The sequence below is a fragment of the Leuciscus leuciscus genome, assembly GCF_965113295.1.
Source record: "Leuciscus leuciscus genome assembly, chromosome: 12".
NCBI classification, from domain to species: Eukaryota; Metazoa; Chordata; class Actinopteri; order Cypriniformes; family Leuciscidae; genus Leuciscus; species Leuciscus leuciscus.
In genome coordinates, this window is record NC_138736.1 from 8541895 (window position 1) to 8565511 (window position 23617).

General features: G+C 42.5%; 1 protein-coding gene across 1 annotated transcript in view; it reads left to right on the forward strand.

Annotated features, from left to right (window-relative positions):
- csmd2 (CUB and Sushi multiple domains 2) overlaps positions 1 to 23617 on the forward strand; it is a 324493-nt gene that overhangs the window by 228336 nt on the left and 72540 nt on the right. The window contains exons 26-32 of the mRNA XM_082187012.1: positions 6949 to 7151; positions 8985 to 9176; positions 11392 to 11530; positions 12196 to 12383; positions 16582 to 16776; positions 18447 to 18563; positions 20494 to 20607. Of these exons, the coding sequence (XP_082043138.1) occupies positions 6949 to 7151; positions 8985 to 9176; positions 11392 to 11530; positions 12196 to 12383; positions 16582 to 16776; positions 18447 to 18563; positions 20494 to 20607 (1148 nt within the window). The remainder of the gene's footprint in view (positions 1 to 6948; positions 7152 to 8984; positions 9177 to 11391; positions 11531 to 12195; positions 12384 to 16581; positions 16777 to 18446; positions 18564 to 20493; positions 20608 to 23617) is intronic.

The following is a 23617-nucleotide window of genomic DNA, read 5'->3' on the forward strand; positions in this document are numbered from 1 at the left end:
AAAGATCAGTGTGAGAAAAGTGACCTCTGAAACGTTGGGTTTTAGAATAACCAGCTTGAATTGAATTCAATAAGGTCCAAAAACGTACTCGGTTACTAACGTAACCTCGGTTCTCTCTAGAAGAGGGAACGAGTACTGCGTAAGATATCTTACGCTAGGGGAAAATCCTTTTTCCGCGAGATATTGAAGCCAAAAATTATCCTTAATTTTGTAATAATGCAAAACGCGTTGCAGCAGCAATGCAGACATAGGCGAGACAGCTCGCGCGCCTATTGGCTGCTCTGCGGCAACTGCAGCAGCCTATCGAGCGAGGCCTGGCGTGACGTCAGACCCAATCAGGGCACTTCGCGCCCGCTGCGTCACGTCCCGCCGAAATGGGCGTGGTCTAGGCCTATAAATATCGCTCGCAGGCAGCTATTATCTGGTTTTTCATCATCGAAGCAACCAGAGCGTGTGCATGCACGGCAAGATACGCAGTACTCGTTCCCTCTTCTAGAGAGAACCGAGGTTACGTTAGTAACCGAGTACGTTCTCTTACGAGAGGTCTCTCGTACTGCGTAAGATATCTTACGCTAGGGGACCCAGTGTAAAACGCCGTGCGTGCTGAGATCTGACACCAAAGACCCAAGGGCGAAAGCCCGGGGTACATATAGTGCACAAACACTCAGTGAACTCACAGAGAGTCCGGGAAGAAGGAGGGGTGCAGCCTCACTTTTCCACATAAAGTAGCGTCGAAGGGACGCAAATTTCATCATACAGACAGGGCGGGGTACGGCCTGAACAGATGGGAAAAAATGTGGGTCTTACACAGTTTGCCCAGCTTTAAACTGTCGAAAATTGAGCTGTGCTCAGTAAACGCAGCATTCTGAGCTGAACGCATCAGGTCAGATAACACTGGTAGTCTAGACCGACAGCAGCCTGGCCTGCAGGGCGGGAACCTCTAGGTTATAAAACCTTATAAATGTAGACGGGGAGGCCCAGCCTGCCGCCATACAAATATCTTGCAAGGCAATCCCACTCGACCAAGCCCACGAAGAGGCCATGCCTCTTGTGGAATGCGCTCTGACACCCAAAGGGCACTGCATGCCCTTGGAGGCGTATGCCAGCGCTATAGCATCAACTATCCATCTGGATAGGCTCTGTTTCGACGCGGCTAGTCCCTTAGAACGTCCGCTAAACGAAACAAAGAGCTGTTCCGTCTGTCTGAAAACAGACGAGCGAGACACATAAGCTCGTAATGCCCTGACTGGGCAAAGGAGGCTCGCGTCTCTTTCCTCATCAGGGACCGGTAGGGCTGACAGAGAGATAATCTGCGCCCTAAACGGTGTGTTGAGGGATTTTGGAACATAACCGTGCTTAGGTTTGAGTATAACTTTTGAGTCATTGGGCCCAAACTCCATGCACGCCGCGCTCACAGAGAGCGCGTGCAGATCCCCTATGCGCTTCACCGAAGCGAGAGCCAGCAAAAACACCGTTTTGAAAGACAGGTGTTTCAAATCGATTGACTGTAAAGGCTCAAATGGCGCACCTTTCATGGCTTCCAGAACCGTAGAAAGGTCCCATACGGGGACTGAGGGAGGTCTGGGAGGATTCAGTCTCTTAGCTCCTTTAAGGAAGCGGATGACTAAATCGTTCCTTCCTATTGACTGACCAAGCGTTGTTTCTGAGAACGCTGATATAGCCGCCACATAAACTTTGAGCGTGGAGGGGGCCCTGCCCCCATCCAACAGCTCTTGTAGGAAGGAAAGCACCTCCGTCACATCACAATTTGTGGGTGACACACCACGGGCTGTGCACCAGCCCGAAAACACTGACCATTTCGAAGAATAGAGTCGTCTTGTAGACGGAGCTCTAGCCTGCGTGATCGTGTTTAATACTCCTTTAGGGAGTCCAACATGTACCCGTTGATGGCCCAGACATGAAGGGACCATAGATCCGGGTGAGGATGCCAGATCGAGCCGCGGGCCTGTGAGAGGAGATCTCTCCTCACTGGTACTGGCCACGGGGCAGTACTTGCTAACTGCATCACGGCTGGGAACCAAGGTTGGTTTTTCCAGAACGGTGCTACCAGCAGTACTGAGCATCCTTCTTCCCTGATCCGTTCTATCACCTGAGGCAGGAGAGAGACGGGGGGAAAAGCATAGAGCGGGCGGCGGGGCCACACATGGGCCAGCGCGCTCCTGCTCTTGGAGAAAAATTCTTGACAGTGAGCGTTTTCTTGAGACGCAAACAGGTCCACTTCCGCTCTGCCGAATTTCTTCCACAGCAGTTGGACTGTCTGTGGGTGTAGGGACCATTCGCCTGCCGGAACATTGTTCCTGGACAGTCTGTCTGGTCCTATATTCATGATCCCTGGCACGTGCGCTGCTCTGAGCGAGCGCAGGTTGCACTGAGCCCATACCAGGAGGCGTTCTACCAGCCTGTACAGTTTCTCGGATCTGATGCCGCCCTGGCGATTTATGTAGGATACCACAGACATGTTGTCCGAGCGGACCAAGACGTGGTGACCTTTTATTTGGGGACAAAAACGCGTCAGCGCGTTGTCTACTGCCAGCATTTCGAGGCAGTTTATGTGCAGGAGCTTCTCCCGTTCTGACCACTGGCCGAAGAACGGTCTGCCCTCGAGCAGCGCTCCCCATCCCGAGGTGGACGCGTCCGTGGACACCACTTTCACCCTCGAGGAAGTCCCCAGGCTTACACCTGATTGGTACCAGTCGTTCGCTTTCCAGGGTTTCAGAGCTGTAACGCATTTCTGATTGACCCTGAGGCGAAGCAAACCGGGTGCCCACGCTTTGCGTGGGACTCGCGCTTTCAGCCAAAACTGCAGCGGGCGCATGCGGAGCAGACCCAGCTGGAGTACTGACGATGCTGAGGCCATGAGACCTAGCATCTTCTGAAATCTTTTGAGCGGGACAGACGCGCCGCAGCGAAAAGAGTTCGCTGTGCGTCGAATGTCTACCGCGCGCTGTTGTGATAGTCGCGCTATCATGGATAGTGAGTCCAGTTCTGTGCCCAGGAAAGATATTTTCTGACTGGGTGACAGGGAGCTCTTCGCCCAATTGACACTCAGACCCAAATCCTCGAGGTGATCGAGTAAAATGGTCGTGTGTTCTATGAGCACTGCGCGAGATTGCGCTAGAATCAGCCAATCGTCCAAATAATTCAGCACTCGCATGCCTCTCATTCTGAGGGGTGCGAGCGCCGCGTCCATGCACTTCGTAAATGTACGGGGTGCTAGGGACAAACCGAACGGCAGGACTGTGTACTGATATGCCTGGCCCTCGAAGGCGAATCTCAAAAATCGCCTGTGACGTGACGCTATCTGTATTTGAAAATACGCGTCTTTCAGATCTATTGACACAAACCAATCTCCTTGGCGAATCTGCACAAGGATTTGCCTGGTCGTGAGCATCCTGAACTGTCGCTTCACAAGCACTTTGTTCAGTTGCCTTAGATCTAGTATGGGTCTGAGACCCCCGTCTTTTTTCGGTACCAGGAAGTATCTGCTGTATAGCCCTCCTTCGCTCTGATCTTGAGAGAGGGGTTCTATGGCCCCTTTTCTCAATAGTTTCGTCACTTCGGCTCGAAGTAGATGTGCTACTTCTGTTTTTACCGTGGTCTCGACGCGCGCCACATAGCGACGAGGGCGTCGGCGAAACTGCAGCGAATAGCCTCTTTTTATAATGTTCAGCACCCACTTCGAAACCCCGGGCAGCTTTGCCCATGCGTCTGCATGGATAGCTAGGGGTCGAATACGAAGCGCGCTCCGCTCGCTCAGCGATGGAGAAGCTTCTGTGTGCTGTAACACAAGCGTGTCGCTCGTGACATTTGAGGCATGGGGCGCGCTGATGACAGCGGGCAGATTGCCCGCGCTCGACTCCTCTACGGTGGTTAACCGCGAGGGGGAGGGCTGGGCGGTTCCCGTGGGAACTGTCATGTCTATGTGTGGATGTGGGCGCGGGAAAGCGGGCACATTTATCACACCGAAAACATCGTTCGCTTGCGTGAAGCGAGTGCACGTTGGTTTCGTTTTTACAGAAACCGTGAGACATGCATAACGTGGTGTTAGTGGGCACTGGGTAGTGGGCACATTCACCATGTTTGAAGCGCAACCGACCTGAGTCGGTTTTATGTGCGCGAGCCCTGTGTGACAGGCTGTGCTTATGTGTAGGGATGGGCACTGGGCAGTGGGCATTCTTACTACACACGAAACACCATCGGCCGTGGCAGGGACACCAGAAAATACGCTCTTTTGGGGATTTATCTGGGTAGCCGTGAAAACGGCATTTGTGTGCAGGCAAGCGGGTAACAGAACCGACTTGTTGGCTGCAGAAAACACTGGAACAGTCACATTTTCTGGAACTGGACGAGCGAATAGCTTTGGTGTGAGTCCGGCCGCAGCGGGACTGGAACACCGTCGTTTTCCTAGCTGTGCTAGGACGACTTCGGGGCCTCGGGCTTCACCGTAACCTTAGGTCGCGGGCCGCGTCCTGCGGGGCGGCGACCGGATGAGCGGGAGCGCGGTCTCGCGCTTCTGGCCTGGCGGCGCTGTGAAGTGGAGGCGGTGGACGGTGGCTGTGGCTGTGAGCTCTGAGCAGACGGTTTCGCACGGCCTGCTGCAGAGCTGGAGCGCTTCGGGAGGAAGTGCTTCATAGCCTGAGACGCTTTCTGTACCTCTGCGAATCTCTCCGCGAAATCTTTGACGGAGGATCCGAAGAGGCCTGCGGCGGAAAGCGGGGCGTCGAGGAACGCGGTGCGCTCAGACTCGGCCATTTCCGAGAGCGTCAGCCATAGATGTCTCTCAGACACGGTGAGAGAAGCCATAGTCCGTCCAATGGCTTGCGCTGCGGACTTAGTAAAAATCCATCCAGCCGGTTGTGAGCGGGCTGCTCAGGCGAAGACCACTCGAGGCCGAGGCTCGCCGCGGCCTGTGCGAGTACTCGCATGAGTTCCGTCTCGATGGAAGCTCTCTTGCCTGACGAAGTGCGGGCAGGGGGCGCGGGGTCCTCAGAGCCCGCCCAATCCTCACTGCCTGACGCCAGGATAGAGCAGGAATCATCCTCTCCCAGCAGGGCTTCCTCATCCGCGATATCAACGGAAGCGGCGGCAGACGGCGGCCGCTGTCCGTCAGGAAGCGAAACAGAAGAAGCCGGGGAAGCAAGCGGGCGAACCGGCGAGCTTTGGCGGCTGAGGGAGGGTTCCGGGGCCCGCTGGGCACGGCGCTTTTTACGGCGCGACGCCGCGGCGGGCGGGGGAGCAGTCTCGGTGAAGACGGCTAGGCGAGTCCTCAGAGTCGCCATTGCCATCAGCTCGCAGTGAGGGCATCCGCCGTCAGCGAGCGCGAGAGCTGCATGTTCCTCACCCAGGCAGGAAACGCAGATCACGTGGCGGTCCCCGTCGCTGAGTGTGGCTCTGCACGAGCCTCAGGAAGGCATCTTTAAAAAGACGCTAGCTCTTTTAGAAATGTGTGTCGCGGCGGCGACACACACACACAGAAATACAGTGTAATAAAGAGAAGGATATAAGCGCCGGAAAGCGCAGCAGGAAGGCAGGAAGGCGGCGCGGACAGCGACTTCAGTGACTCGTCCCGCTGAAGGTGCTCTCTCTCGACGGCGCGGCTCCTAATCCAGCTCCAGCGATGCGTGTGCTTCGCTTGAAGGATGAAAAATCAGATAATAGCTGCCTGCGAGCGATATTTATAGGCCTAGACCACGCCCATTTCGGCGGGACGTGACGCAGCGGGCGCGAAGTGCCCTGATTGGGTCTGACGTCACGCCAGGCCTCGCTCGATAGGCTGCTGCAGTTGCCGCAGAGCAGCCAATAGGCGCGCGAGCTGTCTCGCCTATGTCTGCATTGCTGCTGCAACGCGTTTTGCATTATTACAAAATTAAGGATAATTTTTGGCTTCAATATCTCGCGGAAAAAGGATTTTCCCCTAGCGTAAGATATCTTACGCAGTACGAGAGACCTCTCGTAAGAGAACGTTAGGTTTTTGTATAAAAAAAGAATTAAAAAAAGAATTGCTTTAATTTCTTTAGAAATCCTGTCCATTTTAATTTTTGAAGATGTTTATTCAATTTTGTTCAGCGTTGTTGCAGTGTATTGCACTTTTTTGATGATGTGCTTTTTGACCCTTTTACCATTTTGTCATTTGAATTTTTGATTTTGGTTTTCACATTTCTCTCGCAGTGTTGATCAGTTTGTCCCTAGTGTATATCATAATGCAGTAGACTGTTCTCAAGAGGCGTTTTCCTAATGTCCCCTTATTGCAGAACCTGCAGAAACAACGTACAGAGCCGTTTCTGTAAAGACAATCTGTTATAATTATCTGTACAGAACACTTTGTTAGTTATGTATTCAGTACCTCATGCATTAGTAAAGTAATCTGGTTCTGGCATTTAGGTTGCAGAAAACAAGTACATTTCCCTCAGATTGGAAGTGGCATGTCTCATTCATGAATCACTTTGAAAGTCCTTATTTAATTGCAGTTTCTAAAAGGTTAATGACTTAAATGTCTGCATGTTCTACATCATAGTAAAAAAAAAAAAAGATATTTTCTCTCATTCTTTAATATTCTTCTTTTTATGAATTGCCCATTAATGACATTTTGCAGGTGTCAGTCGACTAATTTTCACTTATTTTTGAGTCTTATTTTTCTCTTTATCTTCTCTCTGTCTCTCTCCCTTTTATATCCTTTTAATATTAAGTACTATCCAAGTGCTAATTTCCTGTCTGGCAACTCGAAATTACCCATATCTCTCTTAGAACAAATTATTATTATATAACTAGTGAAAACTTGTGAAAATGTACAAATTAACGATGTGATTCCAATTACTTCTCTTTCCGCTTGGCACCGTATAGATATGATTGCTCTCCTTTTCTCCCTCCCTTTCCGACTCCCTTCCAGAATGACTGTCTAATGTTATGTTTGTATGTGTAATCCCACAGGCTGCATTTCCTGGTCTTCCACACTGAAGAGGTGCACGATGTTTTGCGCATCTGGGATGGGCCTCAGGACGGAGGTGTTCTCCTTAGAGAGCTGAGTGGCTCTACTCTTCCTCCAGACCTCCATAGCACATTTAACTCTGTCAGTCTGCAGTTTACAACCGACTTCTTCACCAGCAAGCAAGGTTTCGCTCTGCAGTTCTCGGGTATGTGTTTTACTCGGACTCCATTCACTCTCATTCCACTTCACAGCTCCACATATTCACCAGCGATCAGCGTGGAATACTTATGGGAATTCACAGTGCCTGTATATGCTCTAAAGGGGGGAATAGTTACATTTCTCACAAAAGATATGAAGTGCATAATTGTTTTGTTTGTTTTGCTGTCGTGCATTGAATCAAACTGTTGTGATTCATTATTGTGTTATTTGATTTGGTTCAAGGCTTGGATGAATACATACAGCACTTTGAAGCGGGCGAATAAGTTGTTTTTATTTTTTTTGGAAATTGCATTTGCATCTTGGTGTTTCCATCCAGCACCATCCTGAAACTCATACAAGTTTTGATAAAAACCTTAGTGGGAGACAGTGCTTGAGCTCCAGAATGACAGCTGAGAAGAACCATCTTAGAGCTTCTCCTAATGCCTCCGACAGCACCCACCCTGCAGCACAGCCCAGCAGACGCAACCTCTCCACTGACAATAAATGAAGCCCGTTAAGCCAAGGTTTATGTGCTTCTGTCTGCTGTCAGCCTGTAACCAGGGAAACCATTCCCGTCCACTTCCATCAGCCATCAACTCCAACCAGAGAATCCTGATTGCTTGCATGATACCTTCGAGACCCCAAAAAAACAACATTAAAGGTTTTACATAGAGAGTAAAAAGAAATAATATGCCATTATGCATTAACAACATGTTATTTCAGTTCCACAGCCTCACATTTTACTTTCAAAACAGCCCTTCTGGGTTAAAGCATCTTAAAGAGTGTACCACAAAGATGCAGGTGTCTAGATAAATAAATTAGTGTGTGTAGAAGAATGCAGACTTGAGCTGTCATTTGGGTGCTCGGAAGATGTAAGTTTACAGCAGTTATTAGATATTCATAATGGCTGGTAGGTCAGCACCACAACCCAGTAGATGACTTAAATGGTTATGAACTCCAGACTTTCTGTCTAGTACAGTGGTTCTCAGCCAAGCAAACTTTCAAAGAGGCCATAAGATAAATTAAAATGAGACAAATGAGTATTAAAATGAGCTAAAGTTTAACATTCTACTTTATTGCTTATTTAATTAATTCCCTCACTGCAAAAAATGCTTTTCTTACTTAGTATTTTTGTCTTGTTTCCAGTCCAATTGTGAAACAAATTCTTAAATCAAATTGCATTTACTAAAGTAGTGAAATGCCATAAGATATTATGTCTTATTTTCTGGGGAAATAAATCAAAATTAAGTGAGTTTTTGTGATCCCTGACGGGTAAGGGGTTTAAACAAGCAAAATGATCTATCCATGGGGTAAGAAAAATAATCTTGTTTCTGTCTGAGTTAAGATTTCCCCTGGAAAACAAGACATAATATCTTATCTAATTTTACTTATCTAGTAAATGCATCTTGATTTAAGAATTTTTAGATATTTGGACTGGAAACCAGACAAAAATACTAAGTAAGAAAAGCATTTTTTGCTGTGCTAAGCAACTGTCATTTTACTTAGCCAGATTTTCCACGGCCTTGAAAAACTTGGATTTATGAGGGAATTCTAAAATTGTGATTTTTAGATCTGGAAATGTTAGAGAAATTAATAAGATGGTAAAAAGTCATTCAGTTTTTTAAATATTTGATTGAGTAGAAATTAAATTAATTGGTCTAAAAATCAAACCCTGATGAATGTTCAGTTATTGAAACTTCTCGAATTATTGAATTTAATTATTTGAATTATTTATCATTATTTTCACAAAGGTTGAGAACCACTCTAGGATATTGGGTCAAGGGGATCCATTGATTAAATTAAGTTTTGTGACTGGATGTTTATTTGTTTTTCTCTGCAGTTTCAACTGCTACTTCCTGTAATGATCCTGGCATTCCAACAAATGGCACTCGCATTGGAGACAGCAAAGAGCCAGGGGATAATGTGCTGTTCATGTGCGATCCTGGATACCTCCTACAGGGGGCGACCAAGATCACCTGTACTGAGATCAACAACCGTTTTTTCTGGCAGCCTGATCCGCCAACCTGTTCTGGTATGAGCATTCCAGATTAAGAATTGTAAACACTCCCATCCTCAACCAACATTTCCACTGTGATCCCTCCATCTTTACGCGGTCATTATCCAGCATATTTTCAGCATAAGAGTGTGCGGTTTTATCTTAAAAGAGAAAAGCTTTCGACGCCAGTCGCGATGCCTGTCACTTCCAGTTATTTTAGTTGTACAAAAACAGTATGTTATGCTCACTATACCATGTTGCAAACTGGTATTTGTTATCATATTATTTTTATTATTATCGTAATCATAAACGGTTATGTTGCTCAAATAGAAAACCATTTACTGCACTTTATTCTTCTAGTTATTTACTGATTGCGGCTAATCAATCAGAAGTCTTGCACTTTCAAAGAAAATACAAAATAAGGTGGATACTCTAACCCATTAGTTTCACATAAAGACATTAAAATTAACACACAAGCAAGAGTGCAGTTTTAATGAATATTGACTCAGCTGTGATTTGACTAATGGCTAATAATTCTAATGCTAATATACCGTTTGTGTTTTGGCATTAAAGCTAGAGAAAACACTTTATACAATGAGCTAGGTATCAGTATTTTGTTGTACAGTACGCACTCAGTTATGGTATGAAAACACAGTTACACAGTAAGAAACCATTTATGTGCAAACTAGATTCAAATAGACTCAAGGTTGCAATTTAAGTCATATTGAAATTCCTTTCTGTTGTCTTTGTTCAAGGTCTGGTTCACTGATTTAGTTTGCACCCAATTTAAATGTAACACATACGCAATACATTTTAAAATCATACACAGGAAATATAAGAACATAAGAATATTCACCACATTATTGACTGCATGAGAGGGCTAATATATGAGATGATGATCATTATTATTAATATTTCCGCTGGACTTGACCAGCTGTTTAGCATCTATTCTCTTGCACCAGCTACATTACATGTCCATGTGTGGACATGAGGGGCCACAGTATTTGGTTTTCTTTTGTGAATTTAAGCCACTTTATGTTAACAGCCACACTAACAATAGTTTAATTAGGTTGCCTTGTTCAATTAAATTCAGTATGAGTGTGAATGTTTCCCTGAACCACAGGCAAAACCCTGGAGATGTTTGCTTGTTCCAGGTAAAATACCTGACATTGGACCAACAGACAGCACTAAGTTGAGCACATGACTTCATTATTTATGGATGATATTCTTTAGAGAAAACAAGAAGAAAAAAAATCCATGAGCGTTCCAGGTTTCCCCCATTTATCAAGTTTTTTTTCAAGGCTGTGGGTATCGTGAACATTTGTTGTTAAGGGGGTCAAAGTAATAGCTTGATTTTTAATGTTTTTAATTTTTAATGTTTTTATTTTGAAGGATTAGTTCACCCAAATATATTTTTTAAAAATGCCATCAATTACTCACCCTCATGTCGTTCCAAACCCGTAAGACTTTCATTAATCTTCAAAACACAAATAAAGAAATGTTTAAATGAAATCTGAGAGCTTTCTGTCCCTCCATTGACAGTCAAATCACACAACTATCAAATTTTGCTTCAAAAAGTTCATAAACAGATTGTCAAAATAATCCATATAAATTGAGCCGTTTAGTCCAAATTTTCTGAAGAGACTCGATCACTTTATATGATGAACAGATTGAATTTGAAAGCAAACCTCATTGCTTCTTGCGGAAGCTCAAAAGTGTTGCATAACACAAGAATGAACCTTTTTGGTTCTTGTACTTCAAGCGAACATGCTTGAGCTTCAGTTTACCACTACTGATGTGTGAGTTGATGAATGTTTATATGTGAATAAATCTGTTCATCATGTACTGTAAAGCGATTCTGTCTCTACAGAAAATATGTAATAACCCGCTCTATTCATATGGATTCGTTTTTAGATCTCTATATTAACTTTTTAAAGCATCAAAAGTGGTAGTTGTGTGGACTGTCAATGAAGGGACAGAAATCTCTTAGATTTCATTAAAATATCTTAATTTGTGTTTCGAAGAAAAACTAAAGTCTTGAGGGTGAGTAACTGATGACAAATCTTTTCATTATTGGGTGAACTAACACATTGTTTCTTGTTTAGTCTTATTTTAAATAATCGGAAGTCATCTTGAGGCCCCCATGAAAATTTGCTGAGGCCCCTAGTGGGCCCTGGACCCATGGTCGTGAACCACTGTTCTAGATGAAAGACGTTTTAGCGTTTTTTCTCTCCCTTCCTTTGTGCTGCAGCTCCATGTGGAGGGAATCTGACTGCTCCCGGTGGACTGATCCTGTCCCCTGAATACCCAGAGCCCTATCCTCACGGCAGAGAATGTGACTGGACAGTAACAGTAACGCCGGACCACATCATATCACTCACTTTCAATCAGTAAGACTGGTTCATAAGACTAAAGTCCCCTATTTCCTGTAGGTAATAATAGATGGATTATCATTACAATATATAGATACACTGTAAAAAATGTCTAACCTCTCCAAGTCAAAATTTTCTAGTGACTGGTCACATCTAAATTTTTAAATTGGCCCAAGTGCAATTCTTGTTGCAATAGTCTGTTAACATTGGCTCAATGAGAAATAATATGTCAGACTAATTGAAAAATGTAGATGTTATCAGTCACTAGAAATTTTTGACTTGGGGATGTAATTTTTTTTTTTACAGTGTATGCAATGCTATTTAAGTATTATTTATATACTATTATAGTATTTATTTATGTTCTGTGTGTGTGTGTGTGTGTGTGTGTGTGTGTGTGTGTGTGTGTGTGTGTGTGTGTGTGTGTGTGTGTGTGTGTGTGTGTGTGTGTGTGTGTGTGTGTGTATTCAATTTATATTTTTTTCAGTTTTAATTTTATTACATTATTACAGTTAAATGCCAAGGCAACATTTCTAATTTTGAGTTTAGTTTTTTTCTAATATTAATTTTTATTTATTGTTTTATTTCATCTTTATTTCAGTTAACTAAACACTTTTTAATAGTTTTAGTTAACAATAGTACTGGTAGTGTGTAGTCATATCATACATGTTTCTTCCTCCCGTCAGCTTTAGTCTAGAGCCGAGCTACGACTTCCTGCACATCTACGATGGGCCTGATTCTCTCAGTCCGCTGCTGGGCAGCTTTTATGGCACTGACGTCCCTGAGCGCATTGAGAGCAGCTCCAACACACTATTCCTGGCCTTCCGCAGTGACGCCTCACTTAGCAGCAATGGATTTGTCCTGCAGTACACTGGTATGTTGCGCCCTTGTGTTGGGAGGAATAATTTATATCCATTTACATTTTGTAGGCATGCAATATAGTCCTTCTATGACTGTATCGCATGATAATTTGGTAAAATAATGGTATCAGAATGCCCCTAATTTTCCATTTGTCTTTGTTGTTTTTTTTTGTTCTTTTGTATGTGTAGTGTTCCCCACTGCAACAGCACTTTGTTGCCTTGATCACCCTCTCCTATTCACCATTGTGCGGCGTGTAATTATCGACCCATGGCACTTCTCGCAGTCGTCTAGAAAAGAATTATGAAAATGAAAAGCCAGAATGCGCTCACTAAAGCTGGTATCTGATCAATGTTTTGCTGTCACACTAAAGGCTCTGCGCAAATGAGAACAAATGCACGTTTACTGTCACTGTATTCGCCCTGCTGACCTCACTTTGTCTGATGACACTTTGGCTTATTTGTTTATTCATGAAATGACAGACTCGTCTGATCAGACACAACAAGGTCCAAGAGTCAAAAAACGTCCAAGAGTATATAAAACTGAGATGCCATCCATACTGCCACACTTCTTCTAACGATCTTTGCCTCAGCGGACCATCAGAAATTTAAATAAAATGCCTTTTATATATATATATATATATATATATATATATATATATATATATAGACCTCCTTATGTCGACAGTTATATAATGTGCAGACATTTATGCAAAATATATTAATAACAAAATCATGATGTGTCTTTAAATGTTTTTGTGACCGATGCAGTTTTACTGAGACACAGAGACTGTTTCATACTGTTCATACATATTTAGCCAGGACACATTAAATTGAACAAAACATTTTAAGTAAATGTTGTTCTTTTGAACTTAAAAACTAAAATTATAAAGCAGAACAAATAATTTCAACATTGTTAATAATAACAATAATTTGAGCATCAAATCAGCATATTAGAATGATTTCTAAAGGATTATGTGACACTGAAGACTGCTGAATATTCAGCTTTATTAGATACACCTTGCTAGTACTGGGTTGGACCCCTTTTGCCATCAGGACTATCTTAATTCTATCTTAAGATCTTATGACTGTGGAGACCATTTGAGTTTAGTGAATTCATTGTTATGTTCAAGAAACTAGTTTGAGGTGATTTGAGCTTTGTGACATGGTGCGTTATCCTGGTGGAAGTAGCTATCAGAAGATGTGTTCACTGTGGTCATAAAGGGATGGACATGATCAGCAACAATGCTAAGGCTGTTGCGTTTAGACGATTGCTGGGTACTAAGGGGCTCAAAGTGTGCCAATAAAATATCCCCCACACCATTACACCACCAGCAGCAGCCTGAACCAATGATAAAAGGCAGGATGGATCCATGTTTTCATGTTGTTTATGCCAAATTCTGACCCCACCATCTGAATGTCGCAGAAGAAATCGATACTCATCACACCAGGAACCTTTTTTCCACTCTTCTATTGTGCAATTTTGGTGAGCCTGTGTGAATTGTAGCCTCAGTTTGCTGTTGTTAGCTGACAGGAGTGGCACCTGGTGTGTCTTCTGCTGCTGTAGCCCATTTGCTTCAAGGTTTGATGTGTTTTGCGTTTAGATATGCTATTCTGCAGACCTCGGTTGTAACAAGTGGTTATTTGAGTTACTGTTGCCTTTCTATCAGCTTGAACCAATTTAGCCATTCTTATCTGATCCACTGGCATCAACCAGGCAACAACCCATAATACTGACGCTCACTGGATATTTTCTCTTTTTCTGACCATTCTCTGTAAACTCTAGAGATGGTTGTGTGTAAAAATTCCAATAGATCACCAAATACTCAGACCAGCCCGTCTGGCACCAACAACCACACCACTTTAAAAGTCACTTAAATCACCTTTCTTCCCCATGCTGATGCTCAGTTTGAACTGAGCAATATTACTGTTTTACCAGTATGTTGATCAAATGGTGAGTCCTTGGAGAGTATAAGAGACATTCAAAAAATCTTACCAACCCAAACATTTTGAACAGTATTTTGGGTAAAGATTGAAATTCACTCTGGTCTCATGTTGTCCATAGAGGCAAATGCATCAGAAAAACAACTACAGCTATTCTTTTACTCTATTTTTGTTATAAATGCTTTTTTTGAGTCTCTGTCAAATAACTTAAAGTTAACTAGACTAGAACACTACCTACTGATGGCCGTTGCTGGCATGCAACGGTCAGAGCGAGAGAGACCGCGCTCTTTAGATCACCCTCTGTTGGGCTTGGTGAATGAGGAACAGTATTCTCTCAATCTGGTGCAGCAGATGGACACAGTGTGTGGCACTTCAAAAGCTCCAGTTCCAGACCCCAGTCTCCTCACAATGAATTAGTATAAACTAATAATGTAGAAGCAAATCATAAATACATGAAAAGTGTGTTTATTTCAGCTTAACCCTGACAGAAGTGTTAGCATAGCCGGTCTGGCACAGGGTCACGTTGGTTCATCTGTGCATGCTGCTGCTGTTGGAACAAGCTTCAGGTGCTGTCAACCTCTTTACAGACCAATCAGCTTCTCACAGACTTCCAACCGCGTCTGATTGGCCTCTGAGGTGCAATATGTGGGCCAAGGCTCTGCACACTTGACCGACAGTTAAATAAACACCACACACACATACACACTCATTGCCCGTCCGAACTGTTCCCTGCCAGCTCAAACATTTGTCTTGTCCAAATTCACAAACACATCTTTGCCGACACACACACACACACTCATACTCATCAGTGGACACCTGAGCTAGAACTTAAGGTTGGCTGTGGTCCACTCTTAATTACTGCCCGTTTTGCACTGGTATTGTTAGGAGCCCGGTGTAGGAAGATTAACTGAGTTGTGGACTGTCTTTAGCACCGACCCCAGTAAACAGATTGCGTCTTGTTTCGAAGTGCTATTGGGCCATGAAGGGCACGGGCATCAGCACGAGCAATGCAGTGTAACTATGTTAGGGAGTAATATCTCAACTAGAACTGCATGCAACCCATTTTTTGCTGTGCGATGCAGATGTGTAGTAAGAATGATTGATTTCTAATTTTGGCCAAAGGATGCGGTGTGCACCATACACATGTCCTGCTGGGTGATGGACTGTTTTGTGTAGTCAGCAGACCTGATCTAGCCCAGTGTCACTTTTAATCTGTCGTGGGTCACTGTTCATGCTCCACGGGGCATGTAGGTTGCTGTAGCATATTTCTGGATTGTGAATTGGTGATCAGGGAGCGCTCATTTTAAGCATCTTTGAAGTGCATTTATTCACACAAAGAGCCTCCAAACTTATTTTTATTAAAAGAATTTTGGGGAAAAAACTGGAAAGAACCTGCTCCAGTAGCATCCATATTTATATATACACATATACATATAAATATGCACTACCATTCAAAAGTTTGGGACCAGTAAGATTTTCTTTTTGAAAGAAATTCATACTTTTATTCAGCAAGCACACTTTAAATTCATCAAAAGTGACAGTAAAGACATTTATAATGTTACATGTAATGAAGTTTATACAAAATATTACAATGATGATTTATTAGCTGTGTTATATTTCAAAGGCTGCGCTCTGCGGAGGTTGAATTTGTCAGGCGCAGATCGTCATCAAGGATGTCTCATCTTAGAAAAATAACCATTATGAAATTCACTGTTATTAGTCAAGAGTCGTAAATTATTGTAATTTATTTCTTACTTTGGAATATTATAGTTACTTTTCTAAAAGGAGACAGCCACAAACACATATGTGGCCAACAAATTCAATGTCCAGAAGTGCTCAGCCTTTGAAATGAGACACAGCCATTATTACTACAAATAAATATTATTAATCATATAATAATGATTAATTATATTAATTAATTATTATTCATATGTTTGTTACTGTGAAAAATGCATGTGATTGTGATGCTTGCTGCATCATTTATGAGAAGACATTAATATGTCTATGGAAGAGACACATTTTTACAGATGTTTTGTTTAGCATATGATTTGCTTGTCTTAGTTTTAAAGCAACTTGGTGAATGACTCAAAATGATTTACTCACCAAAGCAAATTTTTACTTGCATTAGGTGCTTGGTGAATGTTTGTAGATTTAAAGGTCCCTGTGCGCGCTGGATTATCAGTCTTACACAAATAGCCATAAATCATCATCTCTCGCTCTCTCTCCTTCTTTATCCCTCTCACCATACTTTGTGTTTCTTTTCCTCAACAGAAAATCCCAGAGAGTCATGCTTTGAGCCAGGGCTGGTGCGTAATGGTACTCGTGTTGGTACCGAGTTGAAATTGGGAGCTACTGTCACCTATTACTGTGACAATGGCTATACGCTGGAGGGAGACGCCACACTGACTTGCATCATGGGGGGAGACGGCAAACCTGGCTGGAACAAACCAAAACCTGTTTGCATAGGTAAAAGCATATAATGGAAGTTCAGCCAGTACTTTTTTGCAAATATGATCTGTAAACGTGTTCTTCCTTTGTCAAAGACCTGTGCCCGGTTGCATAAAGCACCTTAAGTGTAATTTTCCCTTAAGTTCTCCCTTATGTTTCCCTTAAACCTAAGGGTGTTGCAGAAAAAAACCCTTAAAGGACAAGTTCGGTATTTTACACTTAAAGCCCTGTTTACAGATCGTATCTGATGAAATAGAACGGTTAAGATTAAAATTTGGACACATGCTGCTGTCCCGAGAATTTTAGGTTTATTTCATTTACAAAGACGTGAAACTCACCGAGTGGTCAGGGGTGTTCACTGATATGTTCCCTCAAAAATCGCTGAAAAAGATGCATTCCAACAGGTTTTATCGTAGTTTTTGTCCAACTCCATTGACTTAATAGGACGTGCTGTGAGACCACAGCACCTTTACGGTATTACTCCGCCGCTTCTTCTGTGTATTCAATGAAATGCCCGTGGTTTGCTTGCAATTGGCAAAGGTGCATTATCGCCACCAACTGGGCTGGAGTGTCTATTATTCAAGCTCTCAACGGAAGAATCACGGGTGTGACGCGTTTGGCAAAATAGGTCCACAAAAGCGAAATAAACCTAAAATTCTCGGGACAGGAGCATGTGTCCAAATTTTAATCTTAACCGTTCTATTTCATCAGATACGATCTGTAAACAGGGCTTTAAGTGTAAAATACCGAACTTGTCCTTTAAGTGTTATTTAAGGGTTTCTTTAAGTGAAACGTCATAAATTCTTAGAAATTCCCTTAAACGCTGTTTTTTCACTTAAGTAATCCCTTAAAAAGCGTTAAGTGTTGCATAAAACCCCTTAACGGTAATTTCCCTAAGTATAATTTAAGGTTTGGAAATCGTAACCTTAAGAGTAACGCGGACAAAAATAAGATGACATGGCTGAATTTATGGAACCAGCTGAAGATCATTATGTGCCAAGAATCATTTTTATGGATAGGGAGAACCCTTTGGACCATCTTAGCGATGAAAAATTGCGGGGGCTCATTTAAACGCAACGGTCAAAAATTGTTTTTCTTTTACCATATTCGTCAAGAAGAATGCATTTCTCCTCCTCTGTCCAAATTTTCTTTCTTTTTTGTTTTCTTTATCCATTCCGATATCCTTGCCTACTTTATTTGATGAAACTGCGAAAGTGTAGTGTTAGTGTTTTGCGTATCTATGGCAACAACAGACTTTTATAACGTGAATCCAGGATCGCTGTCGTGAAACACTTAAATGTTTCCCTTACCTAAGAGAACCGTTTAAGAGATTATATGCAACACCCTTTAGTTATTCTCTTAGGTAAGGGGAAATCGCCCCTTAAGTATCATACTTAAGGGAAAAACTTAAGGTGCTTTATGCAACCGGGCACTGGAGTTTGTCACATTTGTTGCTGTTCCCTTTGAAATAAGCAAAGGCTCATCTTTGCAATGTAACCTTGTGGAATGCTTTGAACACACTGCAATTTCACTTCGGCAAACACTAGGGACATCTAGCCGGGCAGCTCAGGAATCAGACAAGAAAAGTAATTTAAGATCAGCTGAATGAGGGAACGGCAGTGAGGAGTTGGGGAGGACAGAAAATTAGTCTCTAATGCCTTCTTTCTGTGGCTGTCTTTCTCACTAAGCTCCATGCGGTGGTCAGTATTCGGGCTTGGAGGGTGTGGTGCTCTCCCCTGGTTATCCTGGAAACTACAGCAGCGGGAGGGCTTGCCTCTACTCGGTTATTGTGCCAAAAGACTATGGTAAGTAAGCACATGTATAAGCATACTATTGCAGATGCATAGATACCCGTGGACTTCTGTAGCGTTACAATCAAGGAGTATAGAGTAGCATACTGTAACTAAATGTTAGCATTCCCATTTATTTCAGTGATATTTGCAGAAAAATATGATTCTGATTGGGAAATCCTCACAATAAATGCACACGGTTCCAAACCCTTCACTAGCTGCTGTGATGTCAGACATCAGACAGGGAGAAATATAAGTCCTTTCATGTGTTTAAAGGGATAGTTCACTTTGAAATAAATTTTTGGTATGTTTTAGCTTACCTCAAGGGCATCCAAGATGTAGGTGTCTTTTTTTCCGCAGTAGTGTCAATTTTGATATTTTTAGGTCAAACCGTTCTTGTCTGTCAGTCATATAATGCAGGTCGATGGTCACTGTCTCAAAGAGCATGCACAGAGTCCAAATTAAAACAATTCCCCGTCGTCCAAATTAAACAATTCCCCATCGTAAGTACACATTGATGGCCTAAGACACGAAACGAGCGGTTTGTGTGAGAAAACGAACAGTATTTATATCGTTTTTACCGCTTATACACAGCCATGTCCAAGTGATCTGATCTGACGTGTGCGCAGACTGGTGCATAGCTATATACACTAGATGTCGCCTTGTCTACGGCAGTTCATTGGAACGAATGTCTTTAAGGCGACATCTAGTGTATATAGCTATGCACCAGTCTGCGCACACGTCAGATCAGATCACTTGGACATGGCTGTGTATAAGCGGTAAAAACGATATAAATACTGTTCGTTTTCTCACACAAACCGCTCGTTTCGTGTGTGTCCTTATCAGCTGCGAACTGCAACTTTTGTTCTACGTTTGCTCTATTGTTTGGTTTCTATTTTCAGTTCATCATGCTGGTCAGCTCCAACAGTCTCAGAGCAATCTCATTTGTCCAAATACCAATCAAAACGTGTTCTGGTTAACTTTGATTTGTCAACCAGGACTTGTTTTGTCACGATTAGTTAGGAGGAGGTGTTAAAGCTTATACATTGACATATTAAATATCAGTAGACACCATGTAGAAGACTGTATATACCAAGATGGTTCATTAGAATTAATTACTAGAGAAAGTGCACCATGCGTTATGATGGAATAAGCCTCTTCTAAATTAAAGAGCCAATCGCAATCACTGCAGATGCAATTAGAAACTCCAGTTCCTGTAGAAACTGTGTGTTCTGACATGTGCACTTTGGACCACACATGCATGTGAGCATAAGAAACATCTACGGGACAGTTCATGTCCGATTTTATTGCTGATTCAAAATGGACTTGCATGTTGGACTTGCATGCCCAAATTACAGTAGCTACCCGGAGGTGTTGCAAGTATGGCAAAACCAAATGAGCCAAATTAATTGGCTTTCCTTGACAGGGACTTTGATCCATATTGCTCTTCGTTTGGGGCTCTGAGCCTCTAGATAATGACACATTTTTGAATATCCCCTCATATAACCCCAGCAGCTTCTACTTGACCATGGCACCCTTTTATTTGATCAATAAAAGGAGGTTATCTGGCCAATTTGGGGTTCCTACAGAATCTTTATTAGCAGATGTGAGCCTGCCTGTATTTCTCTGGGTCAACCCAAACGTTGTGGAAGCACAGCTAATTAAGGCACAAATATCCGTAGGCATGGCATAATGGCTTCGAACAGCTGCGGGATAGGGAACGTTGCAACACAGGGTTTCTTTTTTATGGCCCTCATTTGGAAATTTACTCTGCTAAGCACCAGGGTGTGTCTAGAGAGCACAACAGGTGGTTCACAGGTGTGATTAGGTTCTGTCTTTTACTATTGAATTAACATTTGCACAGTCATGGTATGCAGTTGCATAATTCATAGTTTTTTATGCAGTTATGTCTCTTCACTCTCTGTCTCTATTTATCTCTCTGCAGTGGTGTTCAGCCAATTTGCATTCTTCCAGACTGCGCTAAATGATGTTGTGGAGGTGTACGATGGGCCTACCCAGCATGCCCGTGTCCTGAGTTCTCTCTCTGGGGCCCACACAGGTCAGCAAACCTTCTCAAGCGGTATTAACTTGACTATCAGTCTATACTGGCATTAGCAGATGAATGCTAAAGAGACTGCATTCAGTCTCAAAGGTAAATAGAAGGAGTCAATTAAGCAACTCCTTTAACAAGATGAGTTACATCCAAAAGTAAAAGACACACAAGCCTGTGTGGTTCACAAATACTGAAATATAAAGCTGAAGCATGTCATTTTTGCACCACCAAACGTCAGTAAGAATAAGAATAATGACTCTTACTGTATAGTATGTAAAAAGCTTTGTCAAATGAGTAGTACCGGATAGTGTTGGAAGTGTCCCACCAAAAGCATTGTTTTTTTTAAGACACTGTGTTTAAAAAATAATAAAAATAATAATAATAATAATTTCCTGCAACCCCTGCATTTTCTTCCATTGTATTGCACTCCATATAGCTATTTTTGAATGCTAGAACATAATGTTAAAGTATGTACTGTATACACCCCCCAGGTCAGTGAAGAATTTAAAGGGAAAATTCACCAAAACATTTAAATTCTGTCATCATTCACTTACCCTCATTTCATTCCAAACCTGTATGTCTTTCTTCTCTGGAAGACAAAAGATGATAAAAAAATAAATAAAAAAAATCTCCATACAATGAAAGTCAATGGGGTCCAAAACAACATTGGAGCACATTGACTTTTCTTGTATGGACCAAAATCCACAGAGACATAAAAAAAATAAAAAAAATGCTGATTAAATGGAATGCTGATTAAATGGGGACAAATTTTCATTTTTAGTTGAACTGTCTCTTTAAAATTGATGAGTAGACTAGTCATTTAGACAACCCGCAGATTGTTTTTAAATATAATTATGTAGTTTTGCACATTCAGTATCTAATCGGAATATGAAGCTCTGGAAATTAGAAAAAAATTAAAAATGACACTTCTGCTTTTAGTCATTAAAGCTGCCTTGGTACTTGTGAACAGTCTCTTGAGTTCTTAATTATCAGAACATACAATGACGTACGCGAAAGATGATGATGTACTCGAGAATAAAACGCAGAGTTTCACATAACAAGCTTGATGACTCATAGAGTCTAACAAACAGATTTCAAAAGGATCCAGTAAATAGGGTTTTCTTCCTTAAAGCATGAAATAAAACAGAATCAAATAAGCAAAAACAGACTAGCAAAATAGATCTCCACTGAGACGCTGAGGCTGAAAGCTTTTATTCAGCCATAATGGAGTTCCATTTAATGCGGTCAGTTGAGGAGATTTCGGCTCGAAGATTAACAGGGTTTTCTCGCTCGCTCTCTCCGCTTCTGACATTCCCATGACAACGCAGATGAGCTGTGTACATTTCTATTTTTTCTTCACCCTTCACACCAGTCGAACACCCGCGATTTGCGTACGGCGTGAAACCCCGCGTGCTCAAGGAAGGTGAACTGCTCAGAGCATACTATCTTGAGATGCGGTTTTTAACTTCAGATGCCGGTGTGAAATCAGTGAAGTGTGCTGGGGGCTGCTGGAAATAATGCACACTTTGGAGCGTGAATGGCGAGCAGGGAATATTCAGAATTGATACTAGGCCACATAAAACTGCAGATTTTCTATTATCTTTTTTGTGCTGCAGAGAGAAAGGAAACAAGACCTGCTGTATGTCACCACTGGTATAAGCACAGTTGTCAGTGTTGATGGATGTTTCTCAACTTTCTCAGTAGAAAATCATGGAAATTATAAGGAATGAATAATCTGCACAAATGAACAGCAATTTTCAAGTGAAGTTGTCCTCTGTGAATTATTTTGTTAGAAACGTATTTTAAACAATAGACAAGGATTCTAGACACACAAAAAAATGAAAGTAGTGTGAATTTATTATCCCACCTGTAGTACTATGGAAGTCTGTTTCTGCCTCAGAATAAAGAAAAAAATAAAAGATTATTGCAACTGTATATCTCACAGTTGCAACATTTGCAATCTTAGGGCTTGAACTTAAATATTATGAATCAATTTTTGGTTCTCATCACTCCACAACTAATCCTTCATTTTCAAGGGTGACCAAACAAGATAAATTGTTGGCCAAAGTAGAAAATAAAACATTAATTAGGCTACTGGTAATAATTATAAACAATGTAAGTATTTGAGCATTTAAAATTCCTTGAAATCTTCCTCTTCCATATAACTGTTAAACAGCCAAAGTCGGAGGTAGACAAACCGGCAAATCCACCTCTGTTGAGTCATCATATTCAACACTGTGATCCTGAGTCTTCTGGAATCCTGACAGGATGTTGTCAGGCCACGTCAGTTTACTCCACAACAACCTTGAATGTTGCATAACGCATCCTTCCTGTCGAGGTGAATCTGTGGGCACCATCCAGGTTTGCTGTTGGTGTGGTGCGACACAGGACTAACAGTTTCCGAGCAGCATTGCAGAATAATGTGGCCATCAGAACAAACAGCAGGGCCGAATAAATCAGCGGTCAGGGTTTCCCCACACCTCTGCCTCCACCGGATTATTACTGTAGCTGTCACTCTGTCGGCGGCCCACGGAAGCTTGTTCTAATAACATCCCAGCATGCCAAAGGCATGAGCAGGCGCATTGGTCAATCCCAACATGAACGAGAGTGTTGTGCAGTTTCATCTTCTCTGGCCACTGCACAAATTTGTCAACACCGAACCTGCTCTCTGCAAACCCCTGTGGAGCTCGACTGGGCCTCGGGGATCTGTGGGTTGATTCAAAGCCTCAGTCCCCACACTACGGCACAGAAAGCACATGCGCTAAAAATGAGCAATGCAAGTCAATTCAAGTCACCTTTATTTATATAGCGCTTTATACAATACAGATTGCTTCAGTTCCTTTGTAAAGATCATCAATTATTAAGTTCATTTCACCTATAGTTCTGCAAAAAAAAATTTCTTCGTCCAGCTCAGTTCAGTTCTTATACAACAGCGTTAGTACAGTCAATAACATTCAATAATATTGATCAATAATATTGAATAATATTGTTGAATATTGAGGGCCCTATCATACAC